The 22,645-nt window shown below is 44.4% G+C and overlaps 1 protein-coding gene across 3 annotated transcripts in view; it reads left to right on the forward strand.

Moving 5' to 3' along the window:
• Positions 1-22,645, forward strand: part of LOC129710507 (integrin alpha-E-like) — a 103,241-nt gene that overhangs the window by 12,400 nt on the left and 68,196 nt on the right. For 2 of the 3 annotated variants that reach the window (XM_055657505.1, XM_055657503.1), the window contains 5 exons: positions 6,206-6,309; positions 9,187-9,254; positions 11,198-11,312; positions 15,938-16,072; positions 18,573-18,688. In XM_055657505.1, coding sequence (XP_055513480.1) covers positions 6,206-6,309; positions 9,187-9,254; positions 11,198-11,312; positions 15,938-16,072; positions 18,573-18,688 — 538 coding nt within the window. The remainder of the gene's footprint in view (positions 1-6,205; positions 6,310-9,186; positions 9,255-11,197; positions 11,313-15,937; positions 16,073-18,572; positions 18,689-22,645) is intronic. The other variant, XM_055657504.1, reaches the window with a different exon arrangement.

Here is a 22,645-nt window from a genome sequence, read left to right on the forward strand (position 1 = left end):
TTGCCCCTGAAAACCCAGGTCCGGGTTTTTTAGTGTCATCCACAAACTTGGAGATATTGCCTTCAATTCCAGATCATATAGGCCCAGCACGACATCGCCTGGTGGACTATTTGCACCTGTTTGCCAGGGGGCCGTGTGTGCTTTAAGTTTGTATACTAATCTCTTATGTGGGACCTTGTTGAAAGCCTTCTGGAAGTCCAGAGTGCCTTCCCTATCCACGCACAGTGAAGACATGATTTATCTTTCGTAAATGCTGACTTTGGGTGCTGCTATCCCATCTTTAATACTGACTCTAGCAGTTTCATGTTAGATTTCTGGTCTGTAATTCCCGTTTTTTCTCTCTCCTTACCTTCTTAAAAAAGTGGGGTTACGTTCTGTGTCTTTTTTTTTGAAAGATTATTTCCGTAAGTTTTTGCAGCCTATCTGGCCCTGATTTGTATGGATTTATTGCATTGACCTGTTCAATTAATTTAATCAATCTCTGTAAAGCACTTTGGTTCAAATACTGGTTTTGTTGAAAAGTGCTATATAAATAAACATTATTATTATCCTTAAGCTGTGACCCCTTGTCCTGGACTTCCCCAACATCGGGAGTAATCTTCCTGCATCTAGCCTGTCCAACCCCTTAAGAATTTTGTAAGTTTCTATAAGATCCCCTCTCAATCTCTTAAATTCTAGAGAGTATAAACCAAAAATCCGAATGGCCTACTTCTATGTAGATTGAAGTCACTGCACCTAATTTCTATACCATCTCCAACTTCACTACACGGGTTTGGCCTATGTTTCTATCCAGTCTTTTCTTCATAAGACAGTCCTGACATCCCAGGAATCAGTCTGGTGAACCTTCTCTGCACTCCCTCTATGGCAATAATGTCCTTCCTCCTTTACATAGATTTGGAGACCAACACTGTACGCAATACTCCAGGTGTGGTCTCACCAAGACCATGTACAACTGCAGTAGAACCTCCCTGCTCCTATACTCAAATCCTTTTGCTATAAAAGCTAACATACCATTCGCTTTCTTCACTGCCTGCTGCACCTGCATGCCTACTTTCAATGACTGGTGTACCATGGCACCCAGGTCTCGTTGCATCTCCCCTTTTCCTAGTCGGCCACCATTTAGATAATAGTCTGCTTTCCTGTTTTTGCCACCAAAATGGATAACCTCACATTTATCCACATTATACTGCATCTGCCAAACATTTGCCCACTCACCCAGCCTATCCAAGTCACCTTGCAGTCTCCTAGCATCCTCCTCACAGCTAACACTGCCCCGCAGCTTAGTGTCATCCGCAAACTTGGAGATATTGCCTTCAATTCCCTCATCCAGATTAATATATATTGTAAATAGCTGGGGTCCCAGCATTGAGCCTTGCGGTACCCCACTAGTCACTGCCTGCAATTGTGAAAAGGACCCGTTTACTCCTACTCTTTGCTTCCTGTTTGCCAGCCAGTTCTCTATCCACATCAATACTGAACCTCCAATGCCGTGTGCTTTACGTTTGTATACTAATCTCTTATGTGGGACCTTGTCGAAAGCCTTCTGGAAGTCCAGATACACCACATCCACTGGTTCTCCCCTATCCACGCTACTAGTTACATCCTCGAAAAATTCTATAAGGTTCGTCAGACATGATTTACCTTTCGTAAATCCATGCTGACTTTGTCCAATGATTTCACCACTTTCCAAATGTGCTGCTATCCCATCTTTAATAACTGACTCTAGCAGTTTCCCCATTACCGATGTTAGACTAACTGGTCTGTAATTCCCCGTTTTCTCTCTCCCTCCATTCTTAAAAAGTGGGGTTACGTTTGCTACCCGCCAATCCTCAGGAACTACTCCAGAATCTAAAGAGTTTTGAAAGATTATTACTAATGCATCCACTATTTCTGGAGCTACTTCCTTAAATACTCTGGGATGCAGCCTATCTGGCCCTGGGGATTTATCGGCCGTTAATCCATTTAATTTACCCAACACCACTTCCCGACTCATTTGACCCCCGGTCCCCTGCTATTTCCGGCAGATTATTTATGTCTTCCTTAGTGAAGACTGAACCAAAGTAGTTATTCAATTGGTCCGCCATATCCTTGTTCCCCATGATCAACTCACCTATTTCTGACTGCAAGGGACCTACATTTGTTTTAACTAATCTCTTTCTTTTAACATATCTATAAAAACTTTTGCAGTCAGTTTTTATGTTCCCTGCCAGTTTTCTTTCATAATCTATTTTTCCTTTCCTAATTAAGCCCTTTGTCCTCCTCTGCTGGTCTCTGAATTTCTCCCAGTCCTCCGGTATGCTGCTTTTTCTGGCTATTTTGTACGCATCATCCTTCGCTTTGATACTATCCCTGATTTCCCTTGTTATCCACAGATGCACTACCTTCACTGATTTATTCTTTTGCCAAACTGGGATGAACAATTTTTGTAGTTCATCCATGCAGTCTTTAAATGTCTTCCATTGCATATTCACCGTCAACCCTTTTAGAATTAATTAATAGATTGAAGTCACCCATTATAACTGTTTTGCCTTTGTCGCACGCATTTCTAATTTCCTGTTTGATACCATCTCCAACTTCACTACTACTGTTAGGTGGCCTGTACGCAACACCCACCAGCGTTTTCTGCCCCTTAGTGTTTCGCAGCTCTACCCATACATGGTATAGATCAGCCACAGAAATGGGCGGAGAAATGGCAGATGGAGTTTAATCTGAGCAAGTGCGAGCTGTTGCATTTTGGGAAATCAAATGGGTATCAAGGGTTATGGGAAGAAGGCAGGAAAATGGGATTATGACGCAGAGATCAGCCATGATTGAATGGGGGAGTGGACTGGATGGGCCAGACGGCCTAATTCTACTCCTATAACTTGTGAAATGTAAAGGGGGACTATGCAATTAATAGCATGACTCTCAGCAGCATTGATGTACAGAGGAATCGTAGGGTGCAAGTCACAATCACTCTGAGGCGCCGGGGAAATGGCTGCTCTGCCGGCAGTCTGTTCTATTTTTTTCCTTTTGTTATTATTTAGTATGTTAACAGTTTGTTTAAATGCTCTTCAGTTTGTTTTATGTGGGGGGAGGGGGGAGGGGATCGGGGGAAACTTTTTTTCAAGCTCTTACCTTCCCGGAGATGTGATCAATTTTTGGATCACTTCCTCCGGGCTCTGCGGCCTACCATCGCTGGAGCTGGAAAAGCCTCCTCAGACTGTTGTGAGCCCCATCACGGGGCGTGAACTTAACATCGAAGCTGACCCCTTGCCTGGGATCACGCCCACCGCGGCCACCGCGGACTTTACCATCAAGCTCGCAGTCGGGAGAGGCTAGTCGGGAAGCTCAACATCGCGGAAGGTTCGACCAGTCCCCCCCGATGCGGGAGCTGATCGCCTCGACGCAGAGGTCCCGAATGCTGCCGGCTACAGGTGTCAAGATCATCCCGTTAACGGGGGCTCGAGGCCCACGACCGAGGAAGAACAAAAGGAAGAGACTGAACTTTATTTTGCCTTCCATCACAATGAGGAATGTGTAGGAATCACTGTGGTGGATGTTCATGTTAAAATGTGTTTTGGTGATCTGAGGCTTTTAATTGTATGACTGACCTGGCCAATGAAATTCCTCGTATGTTGCAAAACATACTTGGCGAATAAAGTGTGATCCTGATTTTAATAGTTACTAGACCAAGAGCAGACCCGTTGGGTCTGCTCCTCCAATGGTGTGATCCCCCAACCCAATATTCCACCATGCACCCGTCTCCTCCAACGGAACTGAAGCCATCCCCAAATGTAAGATTCAAGCACTCCCCTGCCTCCCTCAGCAGTGGATTAAAAAAAAAAATCCAATTGCACCTCCCCTGCCTGCTGCAGCAGTTCCAATTGCAATACCAATTGGCCCTCCCCCTCATGTTGAAGCACTTGCTGTGATATTCCATTGAGGTGAAAAGTTAAGAGTGTTCCTGTCTTGCAACTTTGTTTTGAAGTGTGTTGGAAGCTGATAGGAAGGAGTGTATTGGGCATTGTGACATCACACGATGGAAACGAATCAAAAGGAAGAAAGGCAGCGGCAGCCGGACGGACGGACGGCAGGCGACAGCCACAGAGTTTTATATAGAAGATAGAAGATAAGAGATAGAGATAGAGATAGAGATAGAGATATAGAGATAGATATAGATAGATGTAAAAGTGTCAAAACAAGATAGAGTGGTAAAGAAGGTTGCCTTCAGAGGTTGGGGCATTGAATCAGAATGTCATGATGCAGCTTTATATGACTTTCAACACCTATTCCTTCATTTTGTGTCTATCTTCAGCATCTGCAGTTCCTTCCTACACATCTTGTATGCTGCTTGGGTATCTTACAATTCAACGGCATGAACATTGAATTCTCCAAATTCAGGAAATTCCCGTCTCACTTCTTGTTTAATTTCCTTCACCTCCCTCACCACCATGTGCATACTTATCTTTTTAATCCCCCTTTCCCAGTCACCCAGTTCCTTTTCTCTCCTCCACCCACTCATCTTCCATTTCTCCTGAACAAGGACTCTCTAGCAAACGTAAGTTTGGGGAATGTTTGTTAATATGGTCAGCAGAAGTTTAGTTTAGAGTTACAGCATGGAAACAGGCTCTTCGGCCCACTGAGTCCACACTGACCAATGATTCTCTCACATTAACACAAGCCTACACACACTAGGGACAATTTTACACTTATACCAAGTGTACAAACCCAAGCCAATTAACTTACAAACCTGTACGTCTTTGGAGTGTGGGAGGAAACCGAAGATCTCGGTGAAAACCCACGCGGTCACGGGGAGAACGTACAAACTCCGTACAGACAGCACCCATAGTCGGGATCAAGTTCAAGTTTATGTTTATTGTCACATGCAACAATTGGTACAGTGACATTTGGGTTACCATACAGCCATATGAATAAAAAATAACACGACACACTTTAGAATTTAACATAAACATCCCCAAACAGCGCAATCAATGTTTCCCACTGTGAGGGAAGGCAACAAAGTTCAAGTCATTCTCCTCTTTGTTATTCACCCGTGGTCGGTGCCTCCCGAGCCCCCCGCAGTCGTCGCTACGGGCGGCCCAATGTTCAAGCCCTCTAGCTGGGATGATCGGGACTCCGACGTCAGAACGAAGGAACATTCTCAGCGTCTTGGAGTTCCGAATCGGCCACTTCTTACCGGAGACAGCAGCTCCCGAAGTCCACAGGCTGAGCTGGGCGGAGATTCATCACTGGCGGCCCTCGACAAAGGGATCACCAGGACTCCACGATGTTGAGGTCAGCGCCGCCCGCGGCTGGAAGCTCCGCGATGATAAAGCAGCAGGCCCAACACTCCGGAGCTTCAAACGGCGATCCCCGGTAAAGCATCACTCGCTCCACTATGCCAAATCAGTGCTGTGCCGCTGCTGAAGCTCCAGTCGGTCTCCGGCAGGAAAGGCTGCGCCAATCCAGATGGTAGGCCGCGAGGGGGAGGGTGGTGAAGACGCTACTCGAAGAATAGATCTTCTTTCATTCGAAATGCTCTTCTTTCATTCCTGCCATCAGGACGAATGTACAGTACTCTTGTATTCACTGATTTTAGACTTTATGATCTCTCCTCTCGTGGCACCATTTCAAAAAAAAGGTTGCCCGTTTATGATAGAAATTAGATTTTATTTTCCCCTCACAGGGTCAGGAGTCTTTGGAACTTTCTCAAAGGGTGATGGAAACAGAACCTTTATATAACTTATTGGCAAAGGTAGATTGATTGTTAATAAGCAAGTGATTGAAAGGTTTAAGAAGTAAACAGGAGAGCGGATCTGAAGTCACAGTCAGATCAGCCACGATGTTACTAAATGGCAGAGCAGGTTAATGCGGACCAGCAACTTCTACTTGCTCCTGCTATTTATGAGAAATGTCAATATGAGAAAGAATGTTTCAACAAGGAACTGCAGATATTGATTTACAGAAAAGGACGCTATGTGCTGGAGTAACTCAGCGTGTCAGGCAGCATCTCTGGAGAACATGAATCCATGTACCTGACCCACTGAGTTACTCCAGCACTCTGTGCCCTTTTATATGAGAAATAATGTAGTTTTAATGTTGATTAGGAAATATGTGACGAAAGATAAAATTGCAAATAACTGCTTGTACAACATGAATTCATAACTATGACGAGTGAACATTGTGAAACGGCATTATAGTTGTGTGTTTTTTTAATTCTCAGGATATTGGTCAGTTCTCCTCTATATACAAAAGACAACAAAAGTTACGGGAGGATGGAGAACTGTGATCTAAAAAGCAAACAATGCAACCCTATCAAACTCCCAGGTAACCACAATGGTGGCACATGTTTACAGTTTTCTATTAGGCTATGTATGGAAAAACTTGGGGAAACTTTCTAAAGTTTTCTGTGTATTTTCTGTGTAATACAAATTATTTGTGTTCTCAAAATGAGCAACAGCTTGAACTAATTTATTGCATTATATGTCTCAAAGTATTGATAATAATGAAATAATGGGCATGGACATTAGGAAAATGATTAGAATGCAAATATATCAAAAGCCAAAAGTGTTAAAGAAAACTCAATAACTTGGCCTCCACGGCCATCTGTGGAGAAATTCCACAGATTCACCACCCTCTAGGTGAAGAAATTCCTCCTCATCTCTGTTATAATGTCCTTTTATGCTCAGGCTGTGCCCTCTGGTTCTAGACTCTCCAACTACTGGAAATATCCTCTCCACATCCACTCTATCCAGGGCTTTCACTATTCAGTAAGTTTCAATGAGATCATCCTGCTAAACCAGCAAGAAGAGGTCCAGAGCCGTCGAACGTGCCTCATACCATCCTCGTAAACCACATCTAGACTAGTTGAGAAGTTCAATAAGTTCCTGGGAGTGTATATCTCTAAATATCTGTCATTGTCCAACACATTGATGGAATCACAAATTCAATTCAATTCAACTTTATTGTCATTGCACAGATACAAGTATAGGTACAACGAAATGCAGTTTAGCGTCTGGTCATAGTCATAGTGCAAGATAGGAATATAAAAAATAAAAAATACAGAACAAGCATACATTAGAGTAAGAAGAGTACTGGTTAACAATGTGGATGGAGAGACCAAAGATACAGTGGCTTGCAGAAGTATTCATAGGAATTCAACAGGAATTGAGGTATGTAAAATTCACACAAAGGGTGGTGGGGGGTTCGGAACTAGCTGCCAGAGGAGGTAGTTGTGGCAGGAACTATCCCAACATTTAGGACACAGTTAGACAGGTGATTGGATAGGACAGGTTTGGAGGGATATGGGCCAAATGCGGGCAGGTGGCGCTAGTGTAGCTGGGACAAGTTGGGCTGAAGGGCCTGTTTCCACATGGTATCACTCTAAAATGACTAAAATTATGGGAGGCATAGATAGGGTAAACAATCAGAACCCTTTCCCAGGATGCAAATGCAAATAGTGGAAGACGTACGTTTAAGGTGATGAAGCGAAAGTTGAAAAGTGACATGAGGAGCAAATGATTACACAGAATGGGAGGTGCCTGGAACACACTGCCAAGGGAGGTGGTGGAAGCTGATGCGACAGTGGTGATTAAGAGGCCTTTGGACAGTCACACCAACAGTCAGAGAATAGAGGTAATATGGACCATCTTCCGCCAAATGGAATGTTAGATTGGAAATGTGTGTGGTGCAGACGTGAGGAGTCAAAGGGTAATTCCTGTGCTGTACGGTTTGGTGTTCGCCACTATTTATAATCTTCAGTCCTGGGCATTTGAGTTACCAGGCCAGGCCATGACGTAACCAGTCAATATGCTCCTCTCTATCTGTAATGCCAGAGATGGCCTGCTGAGGAAAGTAGGGCCATAGAGTGATACAAAATTAGCAAAATTGTATCAACTTTTCTCAGGCAAAAATAGTGTTAAAGAAAGATATAGTGTGGAAACTGGCCCTTCGGCCCAACTTGCCCACATCGGCCAACATGTCCCAGCCACACTAGCTCCCCTGCCTGCGTTTCGTCCAACTGTTTCTTAAACGTTGCGATAGTCCTGCCTCAACTACCTCCTCTGGCAGCTTATTCCATACACCCACCACCCTCAGGGCGAAAAAGTTACCCCTCAGATGCGTATCAAATCTTTTCCCCTTCACCTTAAACCTATGTCCTCTGGGCAAGAGACTCTGTACATTTATCTAATCTAACCCTCTCATGATTTTATACACGTCTATAAGATCACCCCTCATCCTCCTGCGCTCCAAGGAATAGAGTCCAAGCCTACTCAACCTCTTCCTATAGCTCACACCCTCTAGTCCTGGCAAATTTATCTTCGTAAATCTTCTCTGTACCCTTTCGAGTTTGACAACATCTTTCCTGTAACATGGTACGCAGAACTGAACACATTAACTGTAAATGTGACCTCACCAACGTCTTATCCAACTGCAGTCATATGATGAATTGGCCATGGTGTCAGGTGTAGCAGAGTAGTCAAGGAATGCTTGTTATAGTTTTCTCCTGCTCACAAGGCTCACAAATCTGATATGGTGAGAGACAATAAGTCAACAGGTTTGGAGGCTTGTGTAAGAAAGAACTGCAGATGCTGGTAAAATCGAAGGTAGACACAAAATGCTGGAGTCACGGAGGGTGAGGCAGCATCTATGGAGAGGAGGAATGGGGGACGTTTCGGGTCGAGACCCTTCTTCTAGTACAGGAGATCCTCAGAAAACAAACTTCAAATATTAAACTATTTAGCTTTTACTTTTTAGTTTAGAGATACAGCATGGAAGCAGGCCCTTCGGCCCACCGTGTCCACGCCGATCAGCGATCCCCGCACACCAATACTATCCTACACATACTAGGAACAATTTACAATTTTACCAATTAACCTACAAACCTGTACGTCTTTGGAGTGGGGGCTGAAACCGGAGATTCAGGAAAAAACCCACGCAAGTCACGGGGAGAACGTACAAACTCCGTACAGACTGCACCCGTAGTCAGCATCGAACCCATGTCTCTGGCGCTGTGAGGCAGCAACTCTACTGCTGCGCCACCGTGCTGCCCTATGATCTTTCTTGGAGCTGTAATACTTCGGGCAGCATGAGGCTGGTGACCCTGTTTCCTTTGGTTTGATAAAATGCTGAAAAAGAAAGAAAGATATCTATCGACTTCCTGAAAGGTCAATGTGTGAGATAAGGTTATTTTTTGTGTTTCAGAGACTAAGAGCGCACGCCGCAGACCTGGCTTCACTATGGCTGCTAATTTACTCCATTCACAATTTCTGGTAACAATTTATATTTTATTTATATTAAACTCTTATCTTGTGTTGAGAATCAAGTCATTAACTATAATAATAAAATATTCACTCAACAAAATTATCAAAATTGTATCAACATTTAACATGCAAAAATAGAGTAATCGAGTCGAGTGATACAGCGTGGAAACAGGCCCTTCGGCCCAACTTACCCACACTGGCCAACATATCCCAGCTACACTACTCCCACCTGCCTGCGTTTGGCCCTCCAAACTTGTCCTACCCATACACCTGTCTAACACTTTTCTTAAACGTTGAGATAGTCCCAGCCTCAACTACCTCCTCTGGCAGCTCGTTCCATACACCCACTACCATTTGTGTGCAAAAGTTACCCCTCAGATTCCTATTAAATCTTTTCTCATTCACTTTACACCTATGTCCTCTGGTCCTCGATTCACCTATGCTGGGCAAGAGACTATGCATCTACCCGACCAATTCCTCTCATGATTTTATAAACCTCTATAAGATCACCCCTCATCCTCATGCGCTCCAAGGAATAGAGTCCCAGCCTACTCAACCTCTCCCTATAGCCTCAGAGCCTATATCCTTTCCAGCTTGACAGAATGAACAGGGTGCGATTGGTACCTATACTCAGCTACTTGTGGTACATGTGTCCCAGACTCGTGTGGTTCCAGTATTATTCTGTGACTAGTTGAGCAATATATTAAGTGCATCAGTCACATCACTCATTGCTGGACTCTTGTGGCAACTTGTTCAAGAGGCTGAACAAAGCAGCCACTGTTGACAGCATTTTATCGGGATGCATCACAGCTTGGTTTGGGAACAGCTCCATCCAAGACGGCAAGAAATTCCAGTGAATTATGGACGCAGCCCAGACCATCACACAAACCAATATTGACTCCATTTATACATCACGCTGCCTCAGCAAGGCCAGCAGTATAATCAAGGACGAATCGCACCCTGGCCACTCCCTCTTATCCCCTCTTCCATTGAGCAAAAGGTATACAAGTGTGGCATAGTGACACAACTGGTTGAGCTGCTGCCTCACAGCGCCAGAGACCCTGGTTCAATCCAAACCTAAGGTGTTGTTGTGTGAAATTTGCAAATTCTCCCTGTGACCAAGTTTCCTCCGGGTGCTCTGGTTTCATCCCACATCCCAACGATGTTGGCCTCTGCAAATTGCCCCTATTGTGTCAGGAGTGGATGAGAAAGTGGGATAATATAGAACTCTTTGAAGCACTTCCTTCTGGAAGGCAATTCCGGACTGTCAAAGCCGCCACAGCCAGACATTAAAACAGCTTTTTTTCCACGAGCAGTAGCTCTACTCAATAACCAAAAGTCTTTAGCCTTCTTTTGCTCTGGTATTTTCATTCACATGTTTAAACTATTATGTTTTATTCTTAATGTTTTATGTTTTATTCTTAATTGTTTACTGTATATTATGTTGTTACTTGCGAGCAGAGCACCAAGGCAATTCCTTGTATGTGTACATACTTGGTCAATAAACTTATCCATAAACTAGTGATGGATGGTCAGCATAGACTCGTGCACTGAAATGTTTCTTCCATTCTGTGGGTTTCACTCTTTCAATCAATCAATCAATCAATCTTGCCAGCTACTGACTGACAGCGTCAGAGACCCCCGGGTTCGATCCTGACTACCGTTGCTGTCTGTATGGAGTTTGTACCTGCGTGAGTTTTCTCCGAGAAGTTTAGTTTCCTCCCACACTCCAAAGATGTACAGGTTTTTGTAGGTTAATTGGCTTGGTATAAAAAATGGTTTTAATTGTCCTTACTATAGGATAGTGTTAATGTGCGGGGATCGCTGGTTGGTGCGGACTCGGTGGGCCAACGTGCCTGTTTCCACAATGTATCTCTAAACTAAACTAAACTGTAAAATGGATATTATTGATTCAACGACCATGCCAGCTCATGATTATTAAAATATTACAGCTCTGTCAGCAACAACGAATAAGGCTTCAAAAGAATATTGAAGATTTAAATGGAATTTGCACAGTCCTCTCATCACAACTTAAAGAAAAATATACTATTGAAACTACTTCATTGGGTGAGTCAATATCATGTTCATATGTCATTGGAGCAGCATTAGACCATTCGGCCCATCAAGTCTACTCCACGATTCAGTCACAGCTAATCTATCTTTCCTCAATCCCATTCTCCTGCCATCTCCCCGTAACCTTTGACACCCTTGCTAATCAAGAGCCTATCTATCTCTGCTTTAAAAATACCCATTGACTTGGGCTCCACAGCCGTCTGTGCCAATGAATTCCACAGATTCACCACTCTCTGACTAAAGAAATTCCTTTTCACATTTCCAACGATATATCCTTTTATTCTGAGGTTGTGCCTTCTGGTCCTAGACTCTCCCACTAGCGGAAACATCCTCTCCACATTCACTCTCTACAAGCCTTTCACTATATGGTAAGTTTCAATGAGATCTCCCCTCATCCTTCTAATCTCCAGCGAGTACAGGCCCAGTGCCGTCAAACGCTCATCATTTGTTAACCCTGGATCATTCTTATAAACCTCCTCTGAACCCTCTCTAACGTCAGCACATCCTTCCTCGGGTATAGGCACAAAAACTGCTTACAATTAAATATCATTTAGATATAATTTCAGTTCCTAATTATATGTTGATTTGATGGTTATTCTTAACTCGGCTTCACCTCCCTTCACACAAGTTCACGTTATAGAAATAGAATTAGGCCATTCGGCCCTTCGGGTCTACTCCACCATTCAATCATGGCTGATCTCAGCCTCCTAATCCCATTTTCCTGCCTCCTCCACATAACCCTTGACACCTGTTCTAATCAAGAATTTGTCTATCTCTGCCTTAAAATTATCCACTGACTTGACTTCCACAGCCCTTTGTGGCAATGAGTTCCACAGATTAACTACCCCTGACTAAAGAAGTTCCTCCTTACCTCCTTTCTAAAAGAGCGCCCTTTAAATCTGAGACTATGACCTCTGGTCCTAGACTCTCCCAACAGTGGAAACATCATTTCCACATCCACTCTAAAGGGCCTGTCCCACTTGGCCGTCATTCACGTGCCATTTACGCGCCCAGCTAGCGTGCGGGCAGCGCGGGGCGCATGGAGTGGTGTGGGGCGCATGGAGTGGTGTGGAGGAGTGTGGACTTTGTCCTGAACTAAATCTTCGCGCGCCACCGGCTTGTCGCGTAACTGACGGCCAAAGTGGGACAGGCCCAAGACCCTGGCGAGACGCAAAGTCTCACCTCCAACAGCACCTGAAGCAGGCAAACGATCGCCGAACTCGGCCTGGGGCTCACGGCCATTGCGGATCTGGATCCGCCCCACTCCTACTCCCAGAGCGGGGCCAAGACAATTGGAGATAGACACAAAATGCTGGAGTAACTCAGCGGAACCGGCAGCATCTCTGGAGAGAAGCAATGGGCGACGTTTCGGGTCGAGACCCTTCTTCAGACTGAAGAAGAGTCTCGACCCGAAACATCATCCATTCCTTCTCTCCACGATGCTGCCGGTCCCGCTGAGTTACTCCAGCATTTTGTGTCCATCTTCAAAGGACGTCACACGCTCCAGACGGCTGTGCGGGCACATGATGACAGTCGCTACTGGCCTGTTGCGTAAATGACGGCCCAAGTGGGACAGGCCCTTTACTATGCCTTTCATTACTCTGTAAGTTTCAATGGGGTTTGACAATTAGTTAGTGGATTCATGAAAGTGGGATGGATAACCCTGAGAAAAAGATTGGTAAGAGAGAGTTAACAGGTTCTAAGTTCGATGGATTTCACTGCAAAACTAGCTTCAATTAATATTACGGGAACAATGTCCTGAAGTGTCTTAAACGCTGCTATGCTTATCAGTGTTCTCCTGCACATTAGCGTTTCAAAAACACGAAGAGCCCAAAAGTAAAATTTGCATAGTCTTTGCTATATTTTCCACAGAAGTTAATTTGAATGGACCGTAAAAAGGTTGAGCTATGTTGTCTAAATTCTAGATACTGTAGTAGGACTGTGAAAGGGAGTGTCACTGCAGTGCCCCCTGCTGGACAGGAAAACCATTACATGAAATGTCTGAAATCTAGGCCTCCCAGCGAGTGGAAAGAACAGGAGAGGGGGAAAGGAGAGAGTAATCAAACTATTGACCAGGAACTTAAGAGCTGAACTAAGTCCTGAACTTTTGAACCATTGAAGCACCCTAGCCAAAAACTTCAAAACTAAACAGTTGATGCACCTGTAGAGACTGCAGGAACTGCAGGTGCTGGTTAATACTAAACAAACACAAAGTGCTGGAGTAGCTCATCAGGTCAGGCAGCATCTCTGGAGCAAAAGGATGTGTGACGTTTCGGGTCGGAACCCTTCTTCAGACTGACAGTAGGGGGTGGGGAGACGGGGTGGGTTGAAGACCTCCCCTCCCCCCTTGCCCCCTCTCTCGACCCTTAGTCGTTTCACCAATTCCACAGTTCCCCACTGTTTTCATCCTGAGATCACACCTTCCCCAGCCAACAATGGGCCTACCAGGGCACCACCCAGTCTGAGGGCATTTGTGGCCGGCCCTAATTGGTCCTGGTCTTTTCTCACCTCCAGCTCTTCACCCCCCCCCCCCCCCCCCCCCACTTTCAGTCTGAAGAAGGGTCCCGACCCAAAACATCACCCATTCTTTTTATCCAGAGATGCTGCCTCATCTGTTAAGTTACTCCAGAACTTTGTGTCTGTCATCTGTTGATGCACCTCCTTGACTAGGAGATTAAAGCATAAAAATAGAGATAAATAGAAGAAATAGAGGCCGGCACACCTGTTTGTTGCACTCACCCCATATCCCTTGATTCCTGTTGACACACCCCAGATCAGCTCAGATATTGAACCATGTAAATTAATTAAATGAGGATAAGTCCAGACTTGATGAATGGTATTTGATATCAAGTGAATTTCTCTAGTCCCTTGTTTCCTCCCTTCCTCCTTTGTTTTCTTTAGAAAATCTGAGGTTGAAGGGGGACTTAACTGAAGCATATTAAATTATGAGTAGCCTTAATAAAGGGAAGGTGCTCTTTCCATGAGTAGAAGCATCCAAAAACAGGATGGAGAGATGTAGAGTGCTTAGTAGGATTACAGAAAGACAAATAAGAATATTTTTATCTGGATGTTATTAAAGGTTTAAAATGTTATAGGATAGGGGTACATGTACTTAGTTCCATGGAAGAAGCCACATTGCTAAACAGGGTGAGGGCTAGCTTACCTTCATTGGTCAGTGTATTGAGTACAGGAGGTAGAAACAAAATGCTGGAGTAACTCAGCGGTACAGGCAGCATCTCTGGAGAGAAGGAATGGGTGACGTTTCGGGTCAAGACCCGTCTTCAGACAGGAGTTGAGATGTTACATTACAGGTGTAGAAGACATTGGTAAAGCCACATTTGTTGTACTGTGTACAGTTCTGATGTGCACAGTACCACTGCCAATGCATAGGAAGGATGTCACTAAACTGGGAGAGTACAACAAAGATTTACAAGGATGTTACTGAGTCTTGAAGGTTTTATGTTTTAAGGAGAGGCTGGATAGGCTGTGACTTTTTTCCCCAGATTCTCGGAGGCTAAGGGAGGATTCGTGGAGGTGTATAAAATCATGAGGGGAATAGATGGGGTGAATGTACAGAGTCTTTTTTCCAGGGTGGGGAATCAAGAACTAGAGGGGATAGATTTAAGTTGAGAGGGTTAATATTTAAAAGAGATCTAAGGGGCAACTTTTTCATGCAGAAGGCGGTGGGTATATGGACTAAGCTGCCAGATGAGGTGTAGAGCATTAAAATACATTTGGACAAGTACATGAATAGGAAATATTTGGAGGGATATAGGCCAGGTGGAGGCAAATGGAATGAGCTTGGATAGGTTGCTTGGTTGGCATGGATGAGTTAGACAAAAGGTATGTTTTCATGCTGAATAGTTACTCCATCCACGACTGAGTAACATTTAAGAGGTATTTATGGCACAGACAGCTGTGGAGGCCAAGTCAATAGATATTTTTAAGATGGAGATTCACCGATTCTTGATTAGTAAGGGTGTCAGGGGTTATGGGGCAAAGGCAAGAGAATGGGGTTGAGAGGGAAAGATAGATCAGCCATGATTGAATGGCGGAGTGGATGATGGGCCGAACTCCCAGAGCTTATGAACTTATTTTGGAGATACGTGAACTAACAGGGAACAGGGCTAGATGGTCCACATGCTGGTGGATTGTAATAGTTCAGATTGGCATCATGGGCAGCGTGGATACGGTGGCCCTCTTCATGTGCTGTACTGCTCTGTGTGCCAACACATTTGGAGCCAATACCATCCTCACCTGACACACACGCACACAGATTCCCTGTTGCTTGGAACTGGGCACATACACAGTTTCCAGAGAGATCCTTGAGATCACAGATATCATGTACTCCTGGCTTATGACGTGTTTTGGGTTACTTAACAATGTTAAAGGAGCAAGTTTGGTTTTTTTTAATGTTTGCACTAATTACACAGGTTGGATGATATTTAGAATGCATTGCTAGTGGTTGGTGATGGACTCAGATGGACTAGAAGGTCGGCATGGGCATAATGGGCCAAAGGGCCCATTTCTGTGAGTCAATCTCTATGACTCAATGTCAACAGTCTATTGCTTTCTTAAACGCCCTGATTCTAAGTATGACATGCTTTTTGTAATTTCAGGAATAGTCACACAAAACAACAACAACAACAACAACAACAATAACAACAACAACAACAACAACAACAACAACAATAACAACAACAACAACAGCAGCAGCATTGAGAATGAAGAGGATGATGATGATGATTTCCCAGGTAACAGACCAATAATCACCTGTCAGCATCATCCATTTTGATAGGAAGAATGAAGAGAGTGATGGTATCAAGGAAACTATTGTAAAATGAGAATACACTCAAAAAGCTGATGTGATAGCCCTGTCCCACGGTGCGAGTTCATTCCAAGAGCTCTCCCGAGTTTGCCCTGATTCGAACTCGGAGATTTACGGTAATGGCCAACGTGTTGAAAAATCTTCACAAGTCTTCCCGTGCTTACCTGCCGTTAGCGAGTCTTCCTAAGTACCTGCCGTTAGCGTAACGAGCCGCTAAGAGACGTCCCCGAGCTCCGACGTACCCGCTATGTTCATTCTCCATGCTTACGAGTTTGATTTTTTTTAAACTCGGGATGTAGTGTACCTGGACTTTCAGAAAGCCTTTGATAAGGTACCACATAGGAGATTAGTGGACAAAATTAGAGCACATGGTATTGGGGGTATTGAGGAATGGAGTTGAACAGAGGGATCTAGGAATAACTGGGCACAGTTCCTTGAAGGTGGAATCTCATGTAGATAGGGTGGTAAAGAAAGCTTTTGGTGTGCTGGCCTTTATAAATCAGAGCATTGAGTATAGAAGTTGGGATGTAATGTTAAAATTGTACAAGGCATTGGTGAGGCCAATTCTGGAGCATGGTGTACAATTTTGGTCGCCTAATTATAGGAAGGATGTCAACAAAATAGAGAGAGTACAGAGGAGATTTACTAGAATGTTGCCTGGGTTTCAGCAACTAAGTTACAGAGAAAGGTTGAACAAGATAGGTCTTTATTCTTTGGAGCGCAGAAGGTTAAGAGGGGGACTTGATAGAGGTCTTTAAAATGATGAGAGGGATAGACAGAGCTAACGTGGATAAGCTTTTCCCACTGAGAGTAGGGAAGATTCAAACAAGAGGACATGACTTGAGAATTAAGGGACAGAAGTTTAGGGGTAACATGAGGGGGAACTTCTTTACTCAGAGAGTGGTAGCGGTGTGGAATGAGCTTTCCAGTGGAAGTGGTGGAGGCAGGTTCGATTTTATAATTAAAAAATGAATTGGATAGGTATATGGACGGGAAAGGAATGGAGGGTTATGGTCTGAGTGTAGGTAGATGGGACTAGGTGAGAGTAAGTGTTCCGCATGGACTAGAAGGGCCGAGATGGCCTGTTTCCGTGCTGTAATTGTTATATGGTTATATGTCCAAGCCGCTGAGAATGTTCTTCCGTTCCGACGTCGGAGTTCCATCATCCCGGCGAGAGGGCCTGAACATCGGGCCGCTCATAGCGGCGACTGCAGGGGGTTCAGGATGCCCCGACTACGGGTGAACATCAAAGAACATGAAAGAGGAGGGTGACTGAACTTTGGTGCCTTCCCTCAAAGTGGGAAACGTTGATTCCGCTGTATGGGGATGTTTATGTTAAAGTCTATCGTGTGATGTGTTCTTTTTTTGTTCGCATGGCTGTATGGTAACCCAAATTTCACTGGACCAATTGGTGCATATGACAATAAATATCTCTTGAATCTCTTGAGATGTTTTGGACTGAGCTAGCGGGAAGTCATGGTTCTCTGAGGGAGGAGAGTCGATGACCGAGTACAATTCATTGTTGATCCAGAGTACGGGTGCTGTCTGTACGGAGTTTGTACGTGCCCCCTATGACCGCATGGGTTTGCTCCGGTTTCCTCCCACACTCCAAAGACGTACAGGTTTGTACGTTAATTGGCTTTGGTAAAAATGGTCCCGAGTATGTAGGATGGTGCTAGTGTACGGGGTGAATGCTGGTTGGTGTGGACTCATTGGGCTGTTTCAAAGCTATGACTGTCTCTGACCACATTTTATCTGTTTGCTTTGTTAGCGGTTTTTATTATAATGCATCTATGCTGTTATTCGTAACAACATAGATTTAATCAAAACCTGTCTAAACTCTCTTCAGAATAGTAGAATAGAATAGTTTCTTTATTGTCATTGTAACATGAACCATGTACAAAGAAATTAAAAAATGTCAGCCAGTCAGTGCACCATTCAAACATTTCTAAAAGCTAACGATACATACAAGATAAAATATTAAAAGATAAACAACTAAAATAAATATCACGAAAATAGCACGCATAAACACCCAACCCTCCATCCTTCTGTCGATTTCACAGTGTACCACATTCCCTTAGTATGTCTCGCCCCTGAGTTCCTTGGCGGCTACATTTAGTGCTTTTATAGCAGTGGGGTAAAAACTGTTTTTTAGTCTGTTCGTCCTTGTCCTTGTAGATCTGTACCGTCTGCCTGACGGCAACAGTTCAAACAGGGAGTGTCCGGGGTGGGAAATGTCCTTTATGATACTCTGGGATTTTTTGGTGCAGTGGGAACTGTGTAAGTCCTCCAAGGTAAGGAGAGGGCAGCCGACAATCCTCTTTTTCCTGTGTGAAAAAGGAAATGGAGACATGATGCTTCTCCGGTATGATCTCATGTGATGCTTACTTATTTCACAATCACTTATGAAGATTTTATTTTTGCAGGAACAGAGATTGCAGTTGTCCTGGACGGATCAGGAAGTATTGATGAAAGTGATTTTCGAAGAGCGAAAGAGTTTATTAAAAACATTGCAAGGAACATTGGGGACAAATGTCCTGAGGTAATTAATGAAAATTAGCAACATTATGGGACTTGGGTCAATACATGGATGGAAGTAAATAAAAAAGTTGTCCTGTTGTAGATGTTGTCTACATGGACTTCAGCAAGGTTTTTGATAAGAGTAGGAGTGAACGGGTCCATTTCACAATGGCAGGCAGTGGCGAATGGACTGCCGCAAGGCTCGGTGTTGGGGCCGCAACTATTTACTATAAAAATTAATGATTTGGAAGAGGGAATTAGGAGCAACACTAGCAAGTTTGTGGATGACACGAAGCTGGGTGACAGTGTGAACTGTGAAGAGGATGTTAGGAGGTTGAAGGGTGACCTGGACAGGTTGAGTGAGTGGGCAGATGCGTGGCAGATGCAGTATAATATAGATAAATGTGAGGTTATCCACTTTGGCGGCAAAAACAAGGGGGTAGATTATTATCTCAATGGGGTTAGGTTAGGTAAGGGGGAGGTACAGCAAGACCTGGGTGTCCTTGTACACCAGTCACTGAAAGTTGGCATGCAGGTACAGCAGGCAGTGAAGAAAGCTAATGGAATGTTGGCCTTCATAACAAGAGGATTTCAGTATAGGAGTAAAGATGTTCTTCTGCTGTTGTATAGGGCTCTGGTGAGACCACATCTGGAGTATTGTGTGCAGTTTTGGTCTCCTAATTTGAGGAAGGACATCCTTGTGATTGAAGCAGTGCAGTGTGGGTTCACGAGATTAATCCCTGGGATGGCGGGACCGTCATATGAGGAAAGATTGAAAAGACTAGGCTTGTACTCACTGGAGCTAAACTCCAGTGGATGAGGGGCGACCTTATAGAAACATATAAAATTATAAAAGGACTGGACAAGCTAGATGCAGGAAAAATGTTCCCAATGTTGGGCAAGTCCAGAACCAGGGGCCACAGTCTTAGAATAAAGGGGAGGTCATTTAAGACTGACGTGAGAAAAAACTTTTTCACCCAGAGAGTTGTGAATTTATGGAATTCCCTGCCACAGAGAGCAGTGGGGGCCAAGTCACTGGATGGATTTAAGAGAGAGTTAGATAGAGCTCTAGGGGCTAGTGAAGTCAAGGGATATGGGGAGAAGGCAAGCACGGGTTATTGATAGGGGATGATCAGACATGATCACAATGAATGGCGGTGCTGGCTCGAAGGGCCGAATGGCCTCCTCCTGCACCTATTTTCTATGTTTCTATAAGGTTCTGCATGGCAGGTTAATTTGGAGGGTTAGATTGCACAAGATCCATGGAGAGGGAATTGACTCCATGGAAGGAAGCAGAGGGTGAATTTGGTGGCTTGTTTTTCAGACTAGATGCCGGTTATTAGTGGTGTGCCTCAGGAATCGGTGTTGGTGCCATTGTTGTTTGTTGTTTATATCACCGATTTGGATAAGAATGTACACGGCATGATTAATAAGTTAGCAGATGACTCGGGTGTGGGCAGCATCGTAGATAGTGAAGATGGTTATCAAAAATCACATCAGGATGTTGATCAGCTGGGTAAGTGGGCAGAAGAAAGGTTGATGGAGTTTAATAAAGATAAGTGCGAGATGTTGCATTTTGGGGAGTCAAACCAGAGCAGGACCTTCACAGTGAATGGCAGGGCCCTTTGAAATGTTGTAGAGCAGAGGGATCTAGGAGTGCAGGTACATAGATCTCTGAAAGTGGCGACACAGATAGATAAGGGTGACTTTCAAGGAACTATATACTTGCACCCCTAGATCCCTCTGCTCTATGGACAGACCTCAATACATCTCCATGAACTGTCCCAAATTCCCCAGTCTTCATGTCTATCTCCACAGTAAATACAGAGGAAAAATACTCTTTGAGGACTTTGCCCATCTTCTTTAGTTCCACATATAGATGACCAATTTGATATGTTGGGGGTCCTATTCTCTCTTGTTACCCTCTTTCCATTAATGTATCTACACTGTTTGGATTATTTTTTGGATTTTCTTTAATATTATCTGCCGGAGCTATCTCCTGCCCCCTTTTTGCCCTCCTCATTTATTTCTTAAATCTACTCCTCACTCCTTCCTCACCCCCTGCTCTGCTCCTGCCTATCCTGTCCTCTGAACTTTCTCTCTTTGCCTTCCATAATGACTTGCGTGTTTTAGTCCTGCACTGGATCCCACCCCACTAGAAATCTGGTTGAAACTCACCTGGGCAGCACCAGCAAACCCACCTGTGTAGCAATATCCTGCCTGCCAGGATATTGGTTTCACCCCAGTTCAGGTGCAACCCATCCCTCTTATATAGGTCACCTCTGCCTCAGAACAAATCCCAATTGTCCAAAAATCCGAATCCCTGTCCCCTGCACCAACTCCTCAGCCATGCATATTCCCTTCCTATCTTTCTGTTCTTTCTCTCCCTAGAACGTGGCATTGGGAGTAATCCTGAGATCACTAACCTGGACGTCCTACTTTTTAATCTATTTTCTACCTTCCAAAAATCATTTTGCAGGACTTCATTCCTATTCCTGCCTTTGTCATTTGTGCCCACATGGACACTCTCCCTCTCCCTCTCCCTCTCCCTCTCCCTCTCCCCCTCCCCCTCCCCCTCTTGTTAGCATCCAGAGAATTGGCCTCCACTGCCTTCTGAGGCAGAGAATTCCACAGATTCACAACTCTTTGTGTGAAAGTGTTTCCTCATCTCCGTTCTAAATGGCTTACCCCCTATTCTTAAACTGTGGCCCATGGTTCTGGACTCCCCCAACATCGGGAACACGTTTTCTGCCTCCAACATGTGTACCAAACCCTTAATCTATCTACATTACTAAAAGTCTGATCTTGACGACTTCCTGTTGTTCTGTATATTGATTTTAGAAAAAACGCTGCCACTTACGGCTGTGATTTTTGGTCATCTTACTCGGAGTCACCCTCCGCTGTGCAGGACAAGAGGATTTTTCCAATCAATGAAATATAAAAGAGTTATTAGTGTTTAAAAAATGTTGAGATTCTCTCTCCTTAAGGCCACGCCCCTTCACGGAAGTGTTGAGTGCCTCAGTTAGTCGCTGCAAGATGGGGGAGAGAGAGGGTCATGTCTCTCAGTCTCAGCTATGAATAACACTGAACACATGTCTACTAAACTGTGAGTGTGGTTTTACTGACCTTGAGTGCCCTTAATGTGGTTTGAAAATGAAAATGTGGTTGGTTTGAAGTGAAGCACTGCAAGCGGCTGTTGGTGGTGGTTGGTTTGAAGTGAAGCGCTGCAAATGGCTGTTGGTGGTGGTTGGTTTGAAGTGAAGCACTGCAAATGGTTGTTGGTGGTGGCAACTTGACAACTTCCTGTTTGTACTGTATATTGAATTTAGATAATACGCTACCACTTACGGCTGTGATTTTTGGCCATCTTACTCAGTCCCCTCCGCTCATCAGGTGCAGAGGATTCTTCCCATCAATGAAAAATAAAAGTGTTATTAGTGTTTAAAAAATGTTGAAAATCTTTCTCCTGTCAATCGAGCCATGAAGGCCACGCCCCTTCCGGTGGGAGGGGGGAGGGATAATAAACTACTGAACTGTGAGTGTGGTGCTTATGCGGTGTTTTGTGATGTTTTATGGTGGTATTATGGTGGTTTCACCATGCTTGAAATGGTATGAAACTGCATTTGAATGTGGAGGCTTTTCACCCTGCATGAAATGGCATGAAACTGCACATGCAATTTGGTGGCCTTGCACCCTGCTTGAAGTGGTAGGAAACTGCACTTGAATTTGGTGGCCTTGCACCCTGCTTGAAGTGGTAGGAAACTGCACTTGAATTTGGTGGCCTTGCACCCTGCTTGAAGTGGTACAAAACTGCACTTGAATTTGGTGGCCTTGCACTCTGCTTGAAGTGGTTGGAAACTGCACTTGATTTTGGTGGCCTTGCACCATGTGTGAAGTAGCATGAAACTGCACTTGAATTTGGTGGCCTTGCACCCAGCTTGAAGTGGTGTGAAGCTGCATTTGAATTTGGTGGCCTTGC

The sequence above is a fragment of the Leucoraja erinacea genome, chromosome 28, assembly GCF_028641065.1.
Source record: "Leucoraja erinacea ecotype New England chromosome 28, Leri_hhj_1, whole genome shotgun sequence".
In the NCBI taxonomy this organism is placed as follows: domain Eukaryota; kingdom Metazoa; phylum Chordata; class Chondrichthyes; order Rajiformes; family Rajidae; genus Leucoraja; species Leucoraja erinaceus.